This window comes from Alligator sinensis, unplaced genomic scaffold (assembly GCF_000455745.1).
Source record: "Alligator sinensis unplaced genomic scaffold, ASM45574v1 scaffold366_1, whole genome shotgun sequence".
In the NCBI taxonomy this organism is placed as follows: domain Eukaryota; kingdom Metazoa; phylum Chordata; order Crocodylia; family Alligatoridae; genus Alligator; species Alligator sinensis.
The window spans coordinates 4299519-4313627 of record NW_005841851.1 but is presented as its reverse complement, the minus strand read 5'-3'; the positions used below and the strand labels follow the sequence as shown (position 1 = coordinate 4313627).

The 14109-nt window shown below is 45.0% G+C and overlaps 1 protein-coding gene across 1 annotated transcript in view; it reads left to right on the top strand.

Moving 5' to 3' along the window:
* Positions 1-3891: 3891 nt before the first annotated feature.
* TTC34 (tetratricopeptide repeat domain 34) overlaps positions 3892-14109 on the top strand; it is a 55607-nt gene continuing 45389 nt past the window's right edge. The window contains exons 1-3 of the mRNA XM_025211877.1: positions 3892-4043; positions 6782-8446; positions 9517-9742. Coding sequence (XP_025067662.1) covers positions 6843-8446; positions 9517-9742 — 1830 coding nt within the window. The 5' untranslated portion in view covers positions 3892-4043; positions 6782-6842. The remainder of the gene's footprint in view (positions 4044-6781; positions 8447-9516; positions 9743-14109) is intronic.

The following is a 14109-nucleotide window of genomic DNA, read 5'->3' as shown; positions in this document are numbered from 1 at the left end:
CACCTTCCCTATACACTAGGGGAGTCCTATTTTTTTTTTTTTTTAGTTTACTGACATAGTTATTATTAATCACATGCAAGAAAAGAGTGCTGCAGTCAGCAGATGGGACAAAAACAGGGGGTGGAAATAAAGGAATTAGGATGGAACAAGCTGTACAGTAAAGAACACACTTCTAAGCCTTTATTCAAAAGCGAAAGACAAAAACCTCAGCTGCCTCCTCCGGTTCTACAACACTGCAGAGCAAACGGGGCTAAGCCACAAAACGAACATGGATTTATTCACCTTTAAATGCTCCTGGAATCCAGTTCCCCCTTGCTTTTCAGATGCATAGTTTGGCGCCCAGAGAGATGTAACATCACACAGCAGTGCAGTGGCAAGAGCAAGGTAGAGCTGATCAGGAAAGAGAACTTTCCTACAGCAAATTCTGGTATTTCAATGGTTGGCTTCATCCCAAAGCAGGACAGTTGTTTTTAGCTCTTTTTTTGGCAGAAAATGCTGATTTTGACAAAACTTGTTTTCCAATACAAAAATACTGCAATCAAATTTTTTTCAGCCAGGCTTATCAAGAACAAGAGATGAAACACTTGAATCCCTAGTCTGCTGCTCTAACTCTAAGAGACAGAAATAGCTAGACAAGGAGGCAAAATTGCTAAGGGTGCAGATTTACTTCACTGGGAAGTGAAGGCCCTAACCTGGAGTTACTCACAATCTAATTCTTAGGCTAAGCAGGCAGCATGCAACTGGATACACTTCAGGATGAAATTTCATCATGTGGCTTCACAGCTCATGACATTGGGAGAGCTGCCCAACCTTCCATCACACGGCATTTATTATTCAAAGCAGACTAAGATCTTTCCTTCACATCAGATCCACTCCAACCTTTACAGCCATGTGGATGAGAGGTAGATCTGGCATCCAGTCTGTAAATAACGTGCTACTCAGAGCTGGAAATCAAATCCAATGTATTGTATCTCTCTTTGATGTGTTCTTTCTTTTTTCCCCTCCGATTCTATCCCATTTCTCTTAGGTTGGACCTCTCATGCCAAAGAAACAAGCCCTTTCTTTCTGTGATGTTTGCAACCTCGATGTACCGGTAAATGCAGTTTTCAGGCTCCCTGTTTGCATATATATGTTTGAATTCTCCAGTCTCTCTCCTCTTCTTTCAGTTCATTCTTCATTCAGGGTAACCATGATTTTTTTGTGTTACAAATGCTGGGTACTCTCATGGGAAGCCTGATTCAGAGCCCCAAGGACCTTGACACTAAAAGAATTTTAGGGTCTCTTAAAATTTTCCCTGAGCTAAGGAATATGTCCTCAAAGCACATCTCCTCACCCTCTCACCATCCGTTCTCCTCTTTTGAAAATATTTACTGCCTCTCTATATTCTTGCCAAACCTCTTCTATCCCTCAAAAGCCTTCTGAGGATGCAGCTCTTTGGAATAATGGTAAACGTGTCTCTGTCACCTTTCAGAGAAGGCAAAACTCTATAATTTGCAACAGATGATGGAGAGGCTTTTGCTGAAATCACATCAACCTCGTATGTCTGGTCAGCAACCTACATCACAGGTTCTTATCCCCACTGCCATCCACATCTGTAGTCCATACTGTCTAAATATCCTCACATCATTCTGGGTTTTCCTTACAACGAATCTCTGGCTTGTATCCCCTTCAAAGCAGAAACCTACATTACCTGGCATTACATATGCATGGATATCACTTTAAAAACAAAGAGCCTCATTTACACCCAAGCCAGGCCATAGCATTTTTGGAAGAAATTAATTTTATCTGTATGTTCATGAGTACCACCCTTCACAGGGGTTCCCCAGCAATCCAGCCACCTGCACTCCCTACCCACACACCTCCCTTTAAAAATTCATCTGCTGTCTATGGCAACAAGAAGTTCTATTGTCATGTAGTTAAATATTAACTGGTGTTTAGAAAAAGCAGTTGGCATGTTCTTGTTCATTCGTGATGGTTTGAGCTTTTACACAGCAATATGCCTTCACCATACAGGAGAAGCTGCCTGATCCACTGGTTTGGGAATGAGATTAGAAATTTAGACTGCTGGGTTCTACTTCTGTTTCAGCAGGTGTGTCTACATGAGCAAGTACTAAATAAATGTGCAATAACAGGAGTTACTGCACAGTAGTGCTGGTGAACGCCTTTTAACTGATGCTGTTCCACAGTAGCATTATACTACTGTGCAGTACAGTAGTGTCATATCACAGTTGTTGCCACACAATGCTACTGCACAGTAGTATCAGGCTACTGCGCAGTCAGCATCTCATGTAGATGTGCTCAGCATGTGATGCTGGACAATTTGCTTTGCTGGCAACTCATTTCACTCAGTGTCTCTGCTCTCCCCTCTTACCCACTGATGATCATGTCTATTTAGATGGTAAAATTATCTTTTTCTATGTGCATGTAAGCACTTGTGATGGGTACCATGATGGGTTGAACCTTTCCAGAGCCCCTAAGCACTATGGCTATATAAATAATGAGCAAGTCTTCTGTTCATATCTTCATGCTCTTTATTTTATCCCCATAGGATACACTACTTCCACACCACTGCACTCTTGTGCAGCTAAGCCAAATCAGGGGCTAATGATTTTTGCAACAGAGACCACAATTCACTGAGCACACCAGCCTCATTTCATTTGTTCCTACAAGTGGGCTCAAACCTCAGAACCAGAGTCCTGTGTGTTTGATCAACCTCCCTTCTCCTAATGTGATTTTGATTTCAGATTTGTTCCTTTTCATGCCCGCCAGTCTTTCCTAACAACATCACCTATGGCCCAATGTGACAGCAGTGCTAATTTATATCTTGATGGCTAATTAGGGTAATTAAAATGAAAGTAGTCAAAGCAAAAGTAATGGGCAATCTCTTAATAAACTGTCAAAAAATCTATATTAATCAGCAAGACGGTTATTTTTCCCCTGAATGTCAAAGAATATGGGAGAAAAGGAAAAGTTGGATTCTAGTATCAGTCCTGACTTAGGGGAACATTGTCAGGACCTGGAAAACATCCCTTACCTGTTAGAACATCTTAGATTAGTAAAAGCCAGTTAAAATCTAATATTCAGGGCTGATGCTACCTATTTCTTTTCAGGGGCAGAGGAAGTAGAGAGGTCAGTTTCATTTACTCTTTACCCACCGGTTGCCCTTCCTGCCTGCTATTCACCAGCAAGAGCACGTTGCTTGAAGTACAATGAATCCTTCAGGTGAATGTGTGCAATTAAAAAAGCAGTATTCTTACAGTGTGTTTAAAAAAAAAAGGAAAAAAAATGTTCAGTCCATCCTAGATGAAATCTTTTAAGCTCTCTTCCTATGATTCAGGGGGAAAACTCTGCTCTAACTACAGGTGGCATTACCTGAATGATACCCAAAGCTGATCTACTCATAGGAGCCTAATGGGGTTAGAAACCCAGTTCCTACAGGATATGGATCCCCCATCTTTACTGAGCCCCTTGGCATATAGAGCAGAAAGATGCTGTGTAAATAGGAAGGATTGTTAGCACCTTAGAGGGGTGCTTCTTTCTCCAAAATATTTGCTTTTCTGATTAGAGGCTCTGGTGTCAGCCTCATCAAAGTCCTCCTGGATGGCTCTGGCTACCACTTTGCTAGACTCCCGAAGGCTCATAGCACATAGAGGCTTTCTACTGTCTGCCGTGACAATGAAAGCAGCTCCTTTTCAGGGAACCTTAACTGGTGCCAAGGTGCCCTAGGGTTATCTGCGATAGACTGAGGCAGAGGGGGCAGGTCCAGCACACGGGGCAGGGACTGTATACTTGAGCTGTGCTTCATTGGCTTGCGGGGAACACAAGCCTGTATAGTGTCATGTTTACTGTCTCCCAGGTAACAAGGCATGTGCAAGGATGAGCCCAGCCAACTCTGCTCTCTCCCAGTGGCACCCGTCTCTCCCGAGAGCAGCAGCAAGGTGCGCAGCAGGCCACAATGGGCCCCAGCTCCCAGCAGTGCAGGCTGTGATGGCCCTGCGCTTCCTCCAAAGCCCACAGCAGCAACTTCAGATGTCAGCTCTCAGGTACTGGAGCCCTTCCCCCTTCCCTGTAACTTTTTTTGGATGTTTTTCCCTTATGTTGGAGGAGTGGGTGTCTGATGCTAGAACCTGTGGGGAGCCCCACCTTCCCTTATTGGAAGGAAGGAATATACACCTGCCACCCTGATCTGACGAATCCCTAAATCAGGGAAAATCCAGGCAGGCTTTGCTACTTGTGCCAATCATTTTTTTAAAATAAGATCTGCCCTCCCAAACGACGTCAGTCCTCAGAAATGCAGACGGGAAGGATTCTCCTTCTTGTCACTGCTTCCCCTCATCAGCTCCCACCAAGGGCATCAATGTCCAAGTGGTTTCTAATAGAGGAGGAAAGGCAAAGGGCAGGCAAAGAGATCCAGCATGGTTGACCTGGTTTCTTTCCAAGGATCAGGCTGTCAGAGCAACCGATGCAAATGTGTGCCTGCATGGAGGGGAGGGAGGGAGGAAGAAGAGGGGACGAAGCAGACAACCGGAGAGTAGAGGCACTGATCAGACCCGGCTGGTGCAGAGCAAGCCTTGAACTGGGGAAGGATGCGTGTCCAGCTATTCCTCAAGTTGTGTACAAACACTGATGATTATTCTTTTCATCCCTGGTAGCACACAGGTGCCTCACAGCTACAGGGAGGGATCAGGACCTCACCATCCAAGTACTGTGCAAATAATAAGCAGAGCCAAGCCTGCTATCAGAGCATTTGTAGACAGTTTATTTCCTTTTGTAAAAAGCCTGTAAACGTTCCTTTTGAATGATGTAGGAAATGCAATACTCTTCATTAGGCAAGAAGTTAGCACACCTGACCTAATAAGCTGGTGTGGTAGGTGTAGCAGTGGTGATCTGGGAGTAATCTACCTTTGGGATGCGGTATAACTGATGGCCTGACAGCTAGCATTCCCTGAGAATCCCACAGTGCCAATTGATGGACATATCAAAGTCCAAGCCTCTTCTGAAAGAGTCAGTATTTTTCTACACACACACACACACACACACACACACTCTGTTGTATACTAATAGCCCAGAGGTGGGTGCATCTTGCTATCTGCAAGGCTCAGAAGATACAGGAGCAATATGTTCATTATTACATCAGGCAGTTGCACAGAACTCATTATAATTCATGGACTCTGTATTCACCTCTTCTAATCTTTACTTTCTTTTTTGATTATATTTGAAGGGACACTGACACATGCCAGTATGGCCTGTCCCACAAGATTAATTAGTATTAACGTTTCCCATCATATCTGTACAGCACAACCTGTCCAGAGCAGGCAAGATCTTTTCATTACATGTGTGTATAGAGCTTAGCACTGTGGGGCTTGAGTCTTGGCTGGTACTTCTATGGTGGTACCTTGATAGAAATTATCATAGTTCACAGAGTTAGGTGAATACAAAAGGAATTCTAGCATTGTTGGGCTAAAGTTTCTTCAGGAGGCAGAACATTGCCTTAATGTCATTTTTGTGAATAACTCCACTGTGGGCATGGCAATAGGACTCTGACCAAGCAAAAGACCTCATGAGAGTCACTTTCCATCCAGCCTGGCAAAAAGCATCCCAATTTCTGCTGGGGGAGGGTGGGGGCAGCATTCAGGGCCCATTCATTATGACAGCTCCTACAATACATCTGAACCCCATTGATGCTATTCATAGGTGATTAGCTCCAAGCTGGGCTGCATCCCACACCTACACAGAGCAACAGTATTCTTCTGCTGCTAAATGCACACACAGACCTTGATGTCCCTTTTATGGTCACACAAGCTCTTGAGAGTCAGCATGGCTGAGTGCTGGGGAGGTGATGCATGACTGCTGTTTGAAGAAAAGTGGAACATGCTGTTGCAGGGATTTGATTAGGAAAGGGAAGAGAAAGTCAAGCCTTCATACACCTCTTTGAGAAACCATCAGGGCAAGCCTGCTGAAGCACACACACAGTGCAGCCCTACAAACTACCACATCAGCGCTGGGTTTCCATTCAGCATGCCAGCTGCTCTCTCATTCTTGCTGTTTGCCATGTAGGCATTGCATTGGACAATGCTCCTTTTTTTCTTTCTGGCAAGGTTTTTTTCAGCTTCTTCAAGATTTAAACATTTTTGCTTAGGACACACACAGTAGGTCAAGGGCAGTTAATTACTGTAATTTCTCATGGACTGAGGGCAGGCTTCAAGCTGTCATACCGTTCACCTAAGCCTGAGTAGACTGATAAAAAGACAACTCTACAGCTACCGCTTTTAGCTACCTATATCGAATCATAGCACAATAGCAGACAGAAGAAAGATTATTAATGTGGTTCCAAAAGGGTGCAGAAGAGAGAGAGAAATATTTTACTCCTAGCCTGATCTCTGATTAAAACTCAGTTAACAAACACATTTTAGGTTTGCAGACTGGAGATAATCCTGAGTTTCAGTTTTAGAAGGCCATTTAAAAAAAAAATAAAATTCAACAATAGAAAGGGGAAGGGGAAAATGTCAGCAACGTTTTTGTGACCTTTCCCTATTTTCTAGCCAGCTGTAATGTAGATGTGACAAGGATGAGCCACTTTTCCAGCCCCTCCAGCACTTGGCTTTGTTCTTCTTTGTCTTTGTTTCTAACTCACCAAAACTTTGCTGTTTGGAGGTTATAGTGACATTCAAAACCTCTTAAGTCCTCACTTGTTTTTTCATAACTTTATTTGACAGACAATATAAAGCCACAAACTGTGGCAACATACTTTGTCTGAATATCTCTGATCTCTCTTTTACAGGCACTCAACAGGGCAGTGTGTGAAAAGCCAATTGCTGGCAATGTAAGTACCCCAAATCAAGATGTCAGCTCAAGAGATTGCTACAAAGCTCTGCAAAGAAGGGGACAAGCACCTGGTCAGGGAGGAGATGTCTCTAGCCACGGCTTTCTACATGGCTGCATTCAGCTGTAGTGCATCCTTCGCGGTGCAGAAGGTGAAGTCCCTGGGGAAGGGGCTGTGGGAGAAAGTGATAGCCACCCTTGAGATGTGGTGCACAGGAGAGAGTCAGATTCCCAAGATACAGTGCGACAACTTGGCCATTGTGTCCCTCAACGTGGGGGTCGCTGCTATTTTCCTGTCCACCCTAGACCCCAGCAACATAGCTGCCTCCCTATGCAAGATGGAGGCCATGGTGGGGCAACAGCAGTATGAGGATGTAGTGAGCCAGTGTAATGCCCTGCTCAAAACCCACCCGAGACATTCAGTGGAGCTGCTCCTGACCAGGGCTTTGGCCTGGGTGCTATCAGGGACTCAGTCTGGGAATGGCGTTGTGGACTATATCCAAGCCTTTGTGAACCACCGGGCTGAGACAGTGACCTATATGCACAGCAGGCAAAAGGAGCACTTGCCACAGGTGATCCAGGCCTTCTCCAGTTACCTTTCAGTGCACCGGGAGAAGGGCCCAGGGAGCCGGATCCTGGACAAATGGCGGGATGACTGCTATGAGTTCCTGGCTACTGTAGCGCCCGATGACATCTGGGTATGCAGAGCCCAGGCAGCATACCTCTTTGAGCAACGCAAGTTCGAGGAGTGTGTAGCCATTTACAGCAAGGCCCTGGAGGCTTTGTCTGCTGGCAGCCAGCTCTGGGACAAGAGAGCTATGAGTCTGCTGCTGGAGCGAGCTGCTGCTTATTTCTCCGTGGGTGGGCGGACACAGGAAATGATGAAGGACTTAACAGAAGCTTTCATGGTCACCCCTGAGCAGGCCAAGAGGCACTTTGATGAGCTGTTCACACCTCAGGATGCCGATGTGATCGAAGAGCAGGCTAGAGCTGCCCTGGAGGGGGAGTTTGCAGCCTACCGGGAAGCTGTGCGCACAAGGGCTGAGGTCCGATGCGACACCAGCACAGAACTGCTCTCCTCTGTTATCTGCACCCTCCAGTTCCTCATCCAGATTTCCCCAGGGGCCAAGCGAGAACTGAGCGCCCGGCTGGCAGATTGCCAGCTGCTGTGCGGGCATGTCAAGAAAGCCCTAGATATCTGTAATTCCCTCTTGGAAGCGGAGCAGAAGACATATTACAACACCCTCCTTGTGGTGCGGGGATTTTGTCACCTCCACGCTAACCATCCTAAGCAAGCCCTTCAGGACTTCCAAGAAGTCATAGAGCATGATTCCCCACACCCTAACAGCTGTGTGAAAGCCCTGTGTGGCCGGGGACTCATCCGGGTCTGTGGTGGCAGCCCTTACCTGACAGCCCTGGATTACATCACTGCCTGTCGGCTGAGACTGGAGGAAACCATCGTGACTATCAAGTCCTACGTGCCTTGGAACCAAAGAGGCCTGCTTGTGAAGGTCCTCCAGGAAGAAGGACAGAAGATGCTTCAGAAGAAGCGGCACCCAGAAAATAGCTCAGCCCATGCACAGAAGAAAGGAGCCCAGCTGAATGGCTTCCTGACCAAAGAAGGGTATGTCTAATATGGGGGTGGCTGGGAACAGGATACAGCCCCTCTCAGGTCTAGGGCCAGGTCTATACTAGTGTATAGCCCAAATAGCTATGTCAGTTAGCTGCCAAAATAATCTGGTCTAATGCATCAATTTATGACCATCTTAATAATAATCTAGTATTTTTCACCAACGGACTTCAAGATGCTGTCTAAAGGCAGTTAGTACTTTACTTCCATTTTACATGTAGGGTAATGGAGACAGAAGGAGGAGAAGAGAATTGCTCAAAGTCATCCACCAGATCAGTGGCAGGGCTGGGGATCAACCCCCTGGGGCACCTATACATGTGCAGAGAGGCTGCTCTGACGCACTGTAATTACAGCGTGGAGCAGACTCAATTAATTAAATCTTCTGAAGCGTGATAATTACCATGCTCCAGCAGACTCCAGCATCATGTGTATCAGTGTCCCTGCACTGAAAAGTGGCAGAGGGAGCACTTTAACTAAAGTTTGTTGGATGAGCTTTAGTTAAAGTGCCCCCACTGCCATTTTTCGGTGTGAGGACGGTGATACATGTGATGCTCTGGGTGCTTTAATTCAACCAGCTCTCAGATCCACTCTAATTAAAGTGCTTCCCCGCCTCCCCCCACAGAGCACGCGTATAAACACCCTTTGTCTCCCAAGTCCCACACTAGTACTGTTCAGGCAAGAGCTTGTCTAGTGCAGTTATTAGCCTGGACATGACCATCTACTATTGTAATTTTTATTGTAGAGTTCTTTGGTTGACACGGTCCATTATTCCTCATGGATCCTGTTATCACTCATCATTTATCTTCTGTGTTATGGTGGGTTGCTGGATCAGATACCCTTTGGAGACCCTTTTTTTCTCATTGATTCCCCTGTTGTCCCCTGTAGATTGTTTGCAAACAGGTTTTAGATGTCATACTTTGGATGTGACCTAAGTGCATGCATGCCAGGTCGTCCTGGGTTGCTGAACATTGGCACTTATTTCATGCTACCTGGATTGAGGGATAGATCAGCTTGATTGGAATGATTAGTGGTTCATGCTCTAAGGGTGTTCTCTGCTTATTCAGGGATGCCTCCGGAGTGCACCAGCTGGCATCTCTCCTGGTAGAGCTAGACTCCTGTGATGAGGTGTCCCAGATCCTGTGTGCCGACACCCTGTACCAGATGGATCGGGTGGAAGAAGCTCACAAAATCCTCTTAGTAGCTCTCTCTAGGAACCCTCAGAGCTCCCCCATCCTGGCCAGGCTGGCGCTGCTGCAGTTGAAGAAGGGCTTCTTGTACGACGGCAATCAGGTAAAAACCCGCGGCTAGCAATAAGGGTGAGACAATGCTCAGCAGATGAGCCCGTTGAGGGAGTTCAGGGTTCTTCTGGGTTGATGTGGAGGAACCCAGAATATGAAGGAGGCCTGAGAAACAGAGCTTGAGAGAAATGAACACTTCATCTTTTGTGATACTACTCAAGGTCATTTGGGTGCGAGTTGAAAAATATTATTTTTTTAATGGAAAATTTTCATGATAAATTCTGCCCTTTTTGCTGGGAAATTTTGAAACGGAAGGTTTTTTGGGCAGCTGCCTTGGGTGATGAGCAACTCTAATTTTGAGCAGTACAACACGCCATGACAATTCCCAGAGTGATACCTTTGCTGAGTGTTACTGGCCTGGCTAAGCACCCCTTCTCCCTTAAACCAAGACAGCATCCTTAGGATGATGGATGGCAATACAGTTCTGTTCCTGTGCATCTTATGTTTTAAAATAAACTGTGCAGCAAGCTTCTGCCAATAGGAACAGACACCGGATTCTGGACGCAGCGAAGTTCAGAGCTTGGAGCGAAATACAAGATGCCCAGGCAGTAGCAGAACTTTTATGATCCAACGTCAGACTTCCAGGGCAAAGCTCTCTGATTGTATCACAGGCTGCATGAGGGCATTTAGCTAAATACAGCCATTCATCACATTATCCTTAATGACACCTTTCATCAGGCACTTTTAACTAGGTAGAGAGTGATTGAATGTGCCGCACCCTGGTGCTACTGTCATTGATGGACCTGGTAATTTTCCCCTGGAGAAGGAAACGGAGGGCTATTACCTTTCTCCTACAGATATCTCATCTCATTATGGGTCTCTGTGATTCTTACCCACTGCCAACTCAAGACAGTAGGAAGATTAGCAAACAGCTGCCTCATTTTAGGATCTCAGAAGTTAGTGAGTCCCGGTCTGTTGAAAGCAGAGTGAGCCTGTCTGGATTTGGAATTATGGCCCAGAAAATAAGGCGGTAATCACATGAAATTTCTTCCCCAGCAGAGGGATAAAGAATGACTATCATGGAGACTCTGCTGATTCACACTGCTCACTGGTGCAGTTTAAATCCTACAGCCTGAGACTATCCATTTCCCCTACCACTCTCCCCCAGGGAACTGAATAGACCTAGATCCATCAGGTGAATGATTTCTTAATCATTCAAATCTGACCCTGTTTAGTAGTAAGTGACAGAGCCTGCTCACTTTTTCCAGTTTTGAGTAACAGTGCTTAAACAAGTATCTAGGTTCCAAGGTAAGCTGATATATAGATGCTTCCTCTTGACACCAAGAGACATCTCCCAGCAAAACAAAGTTTGAAAAGTCTTAACAAGGTGTGTTTTGCCATTAAACTGTATTCACCCAATGTAACATACTAAAACCATATGGCATCTCATGGGGGCAGAACATTACTGGCGCACACTTTCAGAGGAGTACATATGTTGTGATGCAAGGAGGAATAAGGGGCACTGCATGTGATTAGAGCAAAGCCATGGAGACAGAATGCCTGGTATTTATTCCTAACTTTGGCCCAAACACACTGCCTGAACTTGGACAATTTCTTTAACCTTGAAAACTCACTTGGCCAAAAACTTTCTTCAGAATGGGACCTCACAGAGTGGGAGCCCAGTGCTACTAACATATAAATAGCAGTATGATAAACGATAGGCTTAATATATTGTCGCTGGTAAAAGGGCTTTGTAGTGCTTGAGTACAAGATCTGATAAGTGAGAAAAAAATACTCTTGGAAGTAGGCCATTGGATTTTAAAATTGGAAGGAAAAGCAAAATTAAAAATGAATGATAATTAAAAATTAGTCATAATCTTTAATGAGCACTCAACCCATTAATGTTGTGTTGCATCAGCATAGAAAAATAAGCAAACAGAAGCACAAAGATCATTCATTAGTTTCCTTCTTCAATGGCAATTTGTCTGTGTTTGAGCAACTAGAAAGTATTCAAAAGAGTGTCATTTCTGCTAAGCAGTATATTTTATTTGCTTGCCTGAGGTTAAAAAAGGTAAATTACCATATTTAGCTGACAGAGGGTGCTGTTGCCTTTTTTTTTTTCTTTTTTTTTTTTTTTAGCCCTTATCCATCCATCCTGCGGGTAATGAGGACTCGTAGAAGTAGAATAGCTTTATTGCCACCAAAGAAAATGTGAATTATCTTAAATGTTCTGTGGTGCATGCTGTTAACAGGCAGGCACTTACCAAGTGACAAAGCTCAGTTGAGACTACATTAGGTCCTTGGAAAGATGGGCTTCTTACTGTACTTGCTCACTGGAGTTATAATTTTTTTCTTGAATGTGCATACTGACAATAGTTGAAAATCCCACACATAGGGTTAGCTCGTTGGCCAGGTGATACACCCAAAGTAGCATATTCCAGAAGGAGATTGTGCCTGTGCCCTGAGTTTGATGGCATAAGATTTGTTGCGGGAGTTTCTCTCTCCTTTCACTATTTCAAGAGGCTGCAAGCTTTGATGGCCCCCAGAAAGAACAGAAAATCAATGCCTGAGAAAAAACAGATTTCCCACATGGCCATGTATACCAAATGCAGCGATTCACACTTTTGTTACTCTATGTGCATATGTTTTGCACAAAGGAACAATCCCTGCAGAAATGTTGGGTAGGTGCCATTCCCTCATATTGGGCACATCTATATGTTTATTAATGTGCCTTTGCTACTGCACATTGGCTAGGGACAGACATTACACATAAACCAGTTTAAGTGATCAGAAACGGATTTAAACCTGTAACAGAACAGATGTTCGGTGCACATAAACCAGTTTGAGAATGGCTGAAACTGGTTTGAGATAAACCTGGCTGAATGTAGTATCAGACTTAACTGATTTGGCTCAAACTGGTTTATGCAATGTCTTGTTTAAATTAAATTAAATCAGACTCCCCCAGCATCCTAGCATGCTGTCTGGGCTGGGCAGGGCTCTCTGCTCTACAGCAGGGCTGGCCCATCCCCTCTGCTCCCTAGCTGCAGCTTTGGCAGTCTCTGCAGGCGTCTGCCTGGCTTCTGCTCCCCGCCCCCCTCCACTCTCTGCTAAACAGGCATTCCTCCATCCCTCACAGACACCTCTCAGCATTAGCTAGCAAACCACATGCTGGCTACCTCTGAGCTGTGGCACACAGGACAAAGGCAGAATCAACAGGTAGCTGGTAATGTCCCTCTGTTTTCTTAATGGGGTGATAAACATTGAGTTAGGGGTGATACACATTCCCTGCTGGGCTATTCAGGAATGGGGGGGGAGGGAGCCCTCCCTAGTCAGAGTGTCCTGCCAGGCCCTGGCCAGTCCCCCTCTGCTCAGCTCTGTGCAAGAGACGGGAGGGCTGCTCTAGTGCCCCCTGTCTTCCATCCTGAGCCGCTGCAGGCCACTCCAGAGAGAATGTCTGTCAGGTTACAAACCAGTTCAGCCTAGCCAGGTTAGACTAACCTGCAAAGATTGAATCAATTCAGGCTCAGGCTTTTTGATTGTCTGTCCCTACCCATTAAGTTTAATACCTCTAATATGAGGTACAAGATAAAGGCACAGGAGCTGCACTAATGCTCAGTAACAAAGGTGAATTTTTTTTATGATAAACTAATTCTAGTGAGCATTAGCACTTTAGCATGTTTTTTGCCATGATGCACTAATGCACAGTAGAATAGTCCACTGTGCATTAAGGCATCTTGGGTAAACATGCAGAGAGATCCATCTACACAGGCCCTGCTGCCTACATATGTCCATAGAGAATTAAACCTAGTATCCATAAAGTCAGCTTAATCTCATTAGAACTGGTAGAAAATTAATTGGAGGGACAGTAGCTGAATGAGACCACTGCATTCATTTTGGCTTTTATGCTTCTAAAATATTTATTCTATTGGTACTATGTTTCTCTATGAAAACATGTGCATTTTGAGTTGTTGATTTGCCTGTAGTGTGATGCAGCTGAAACCACACAAGACACACACTTTTAACAAGCAAGAAAATTAACCTAACATTTACATAGTCACCTTCCATCCCAAATGAAAGTCCTTTGCAAGAGTAACGGAGTTCAAATCATCCACCACTAAAGTGCAGCTACATGAGGTGAAATGCATCAGCTGGGTAACAGGAGGCAGCTCCTCTCTAAGCCATCTTTTTGGGACAATAAATGAAGAGTGCACTATCTGAGTGAGATCTACCTTGCAGCATGTAGCTCTGAATGGAAATTTTGCCAGGACTCCTTAGCTAACACCACTCTCCTGAGCCATGTGATTGGTATGCTTAATGATTAGAACCTGGTGTGTATGTGTGCATGCGCATGTGCACCTGCATCCCTAGTGTGAAAGGGAACACAGTGGCCGACAGTAGCATAGCTTGCAAGAGCTGGGA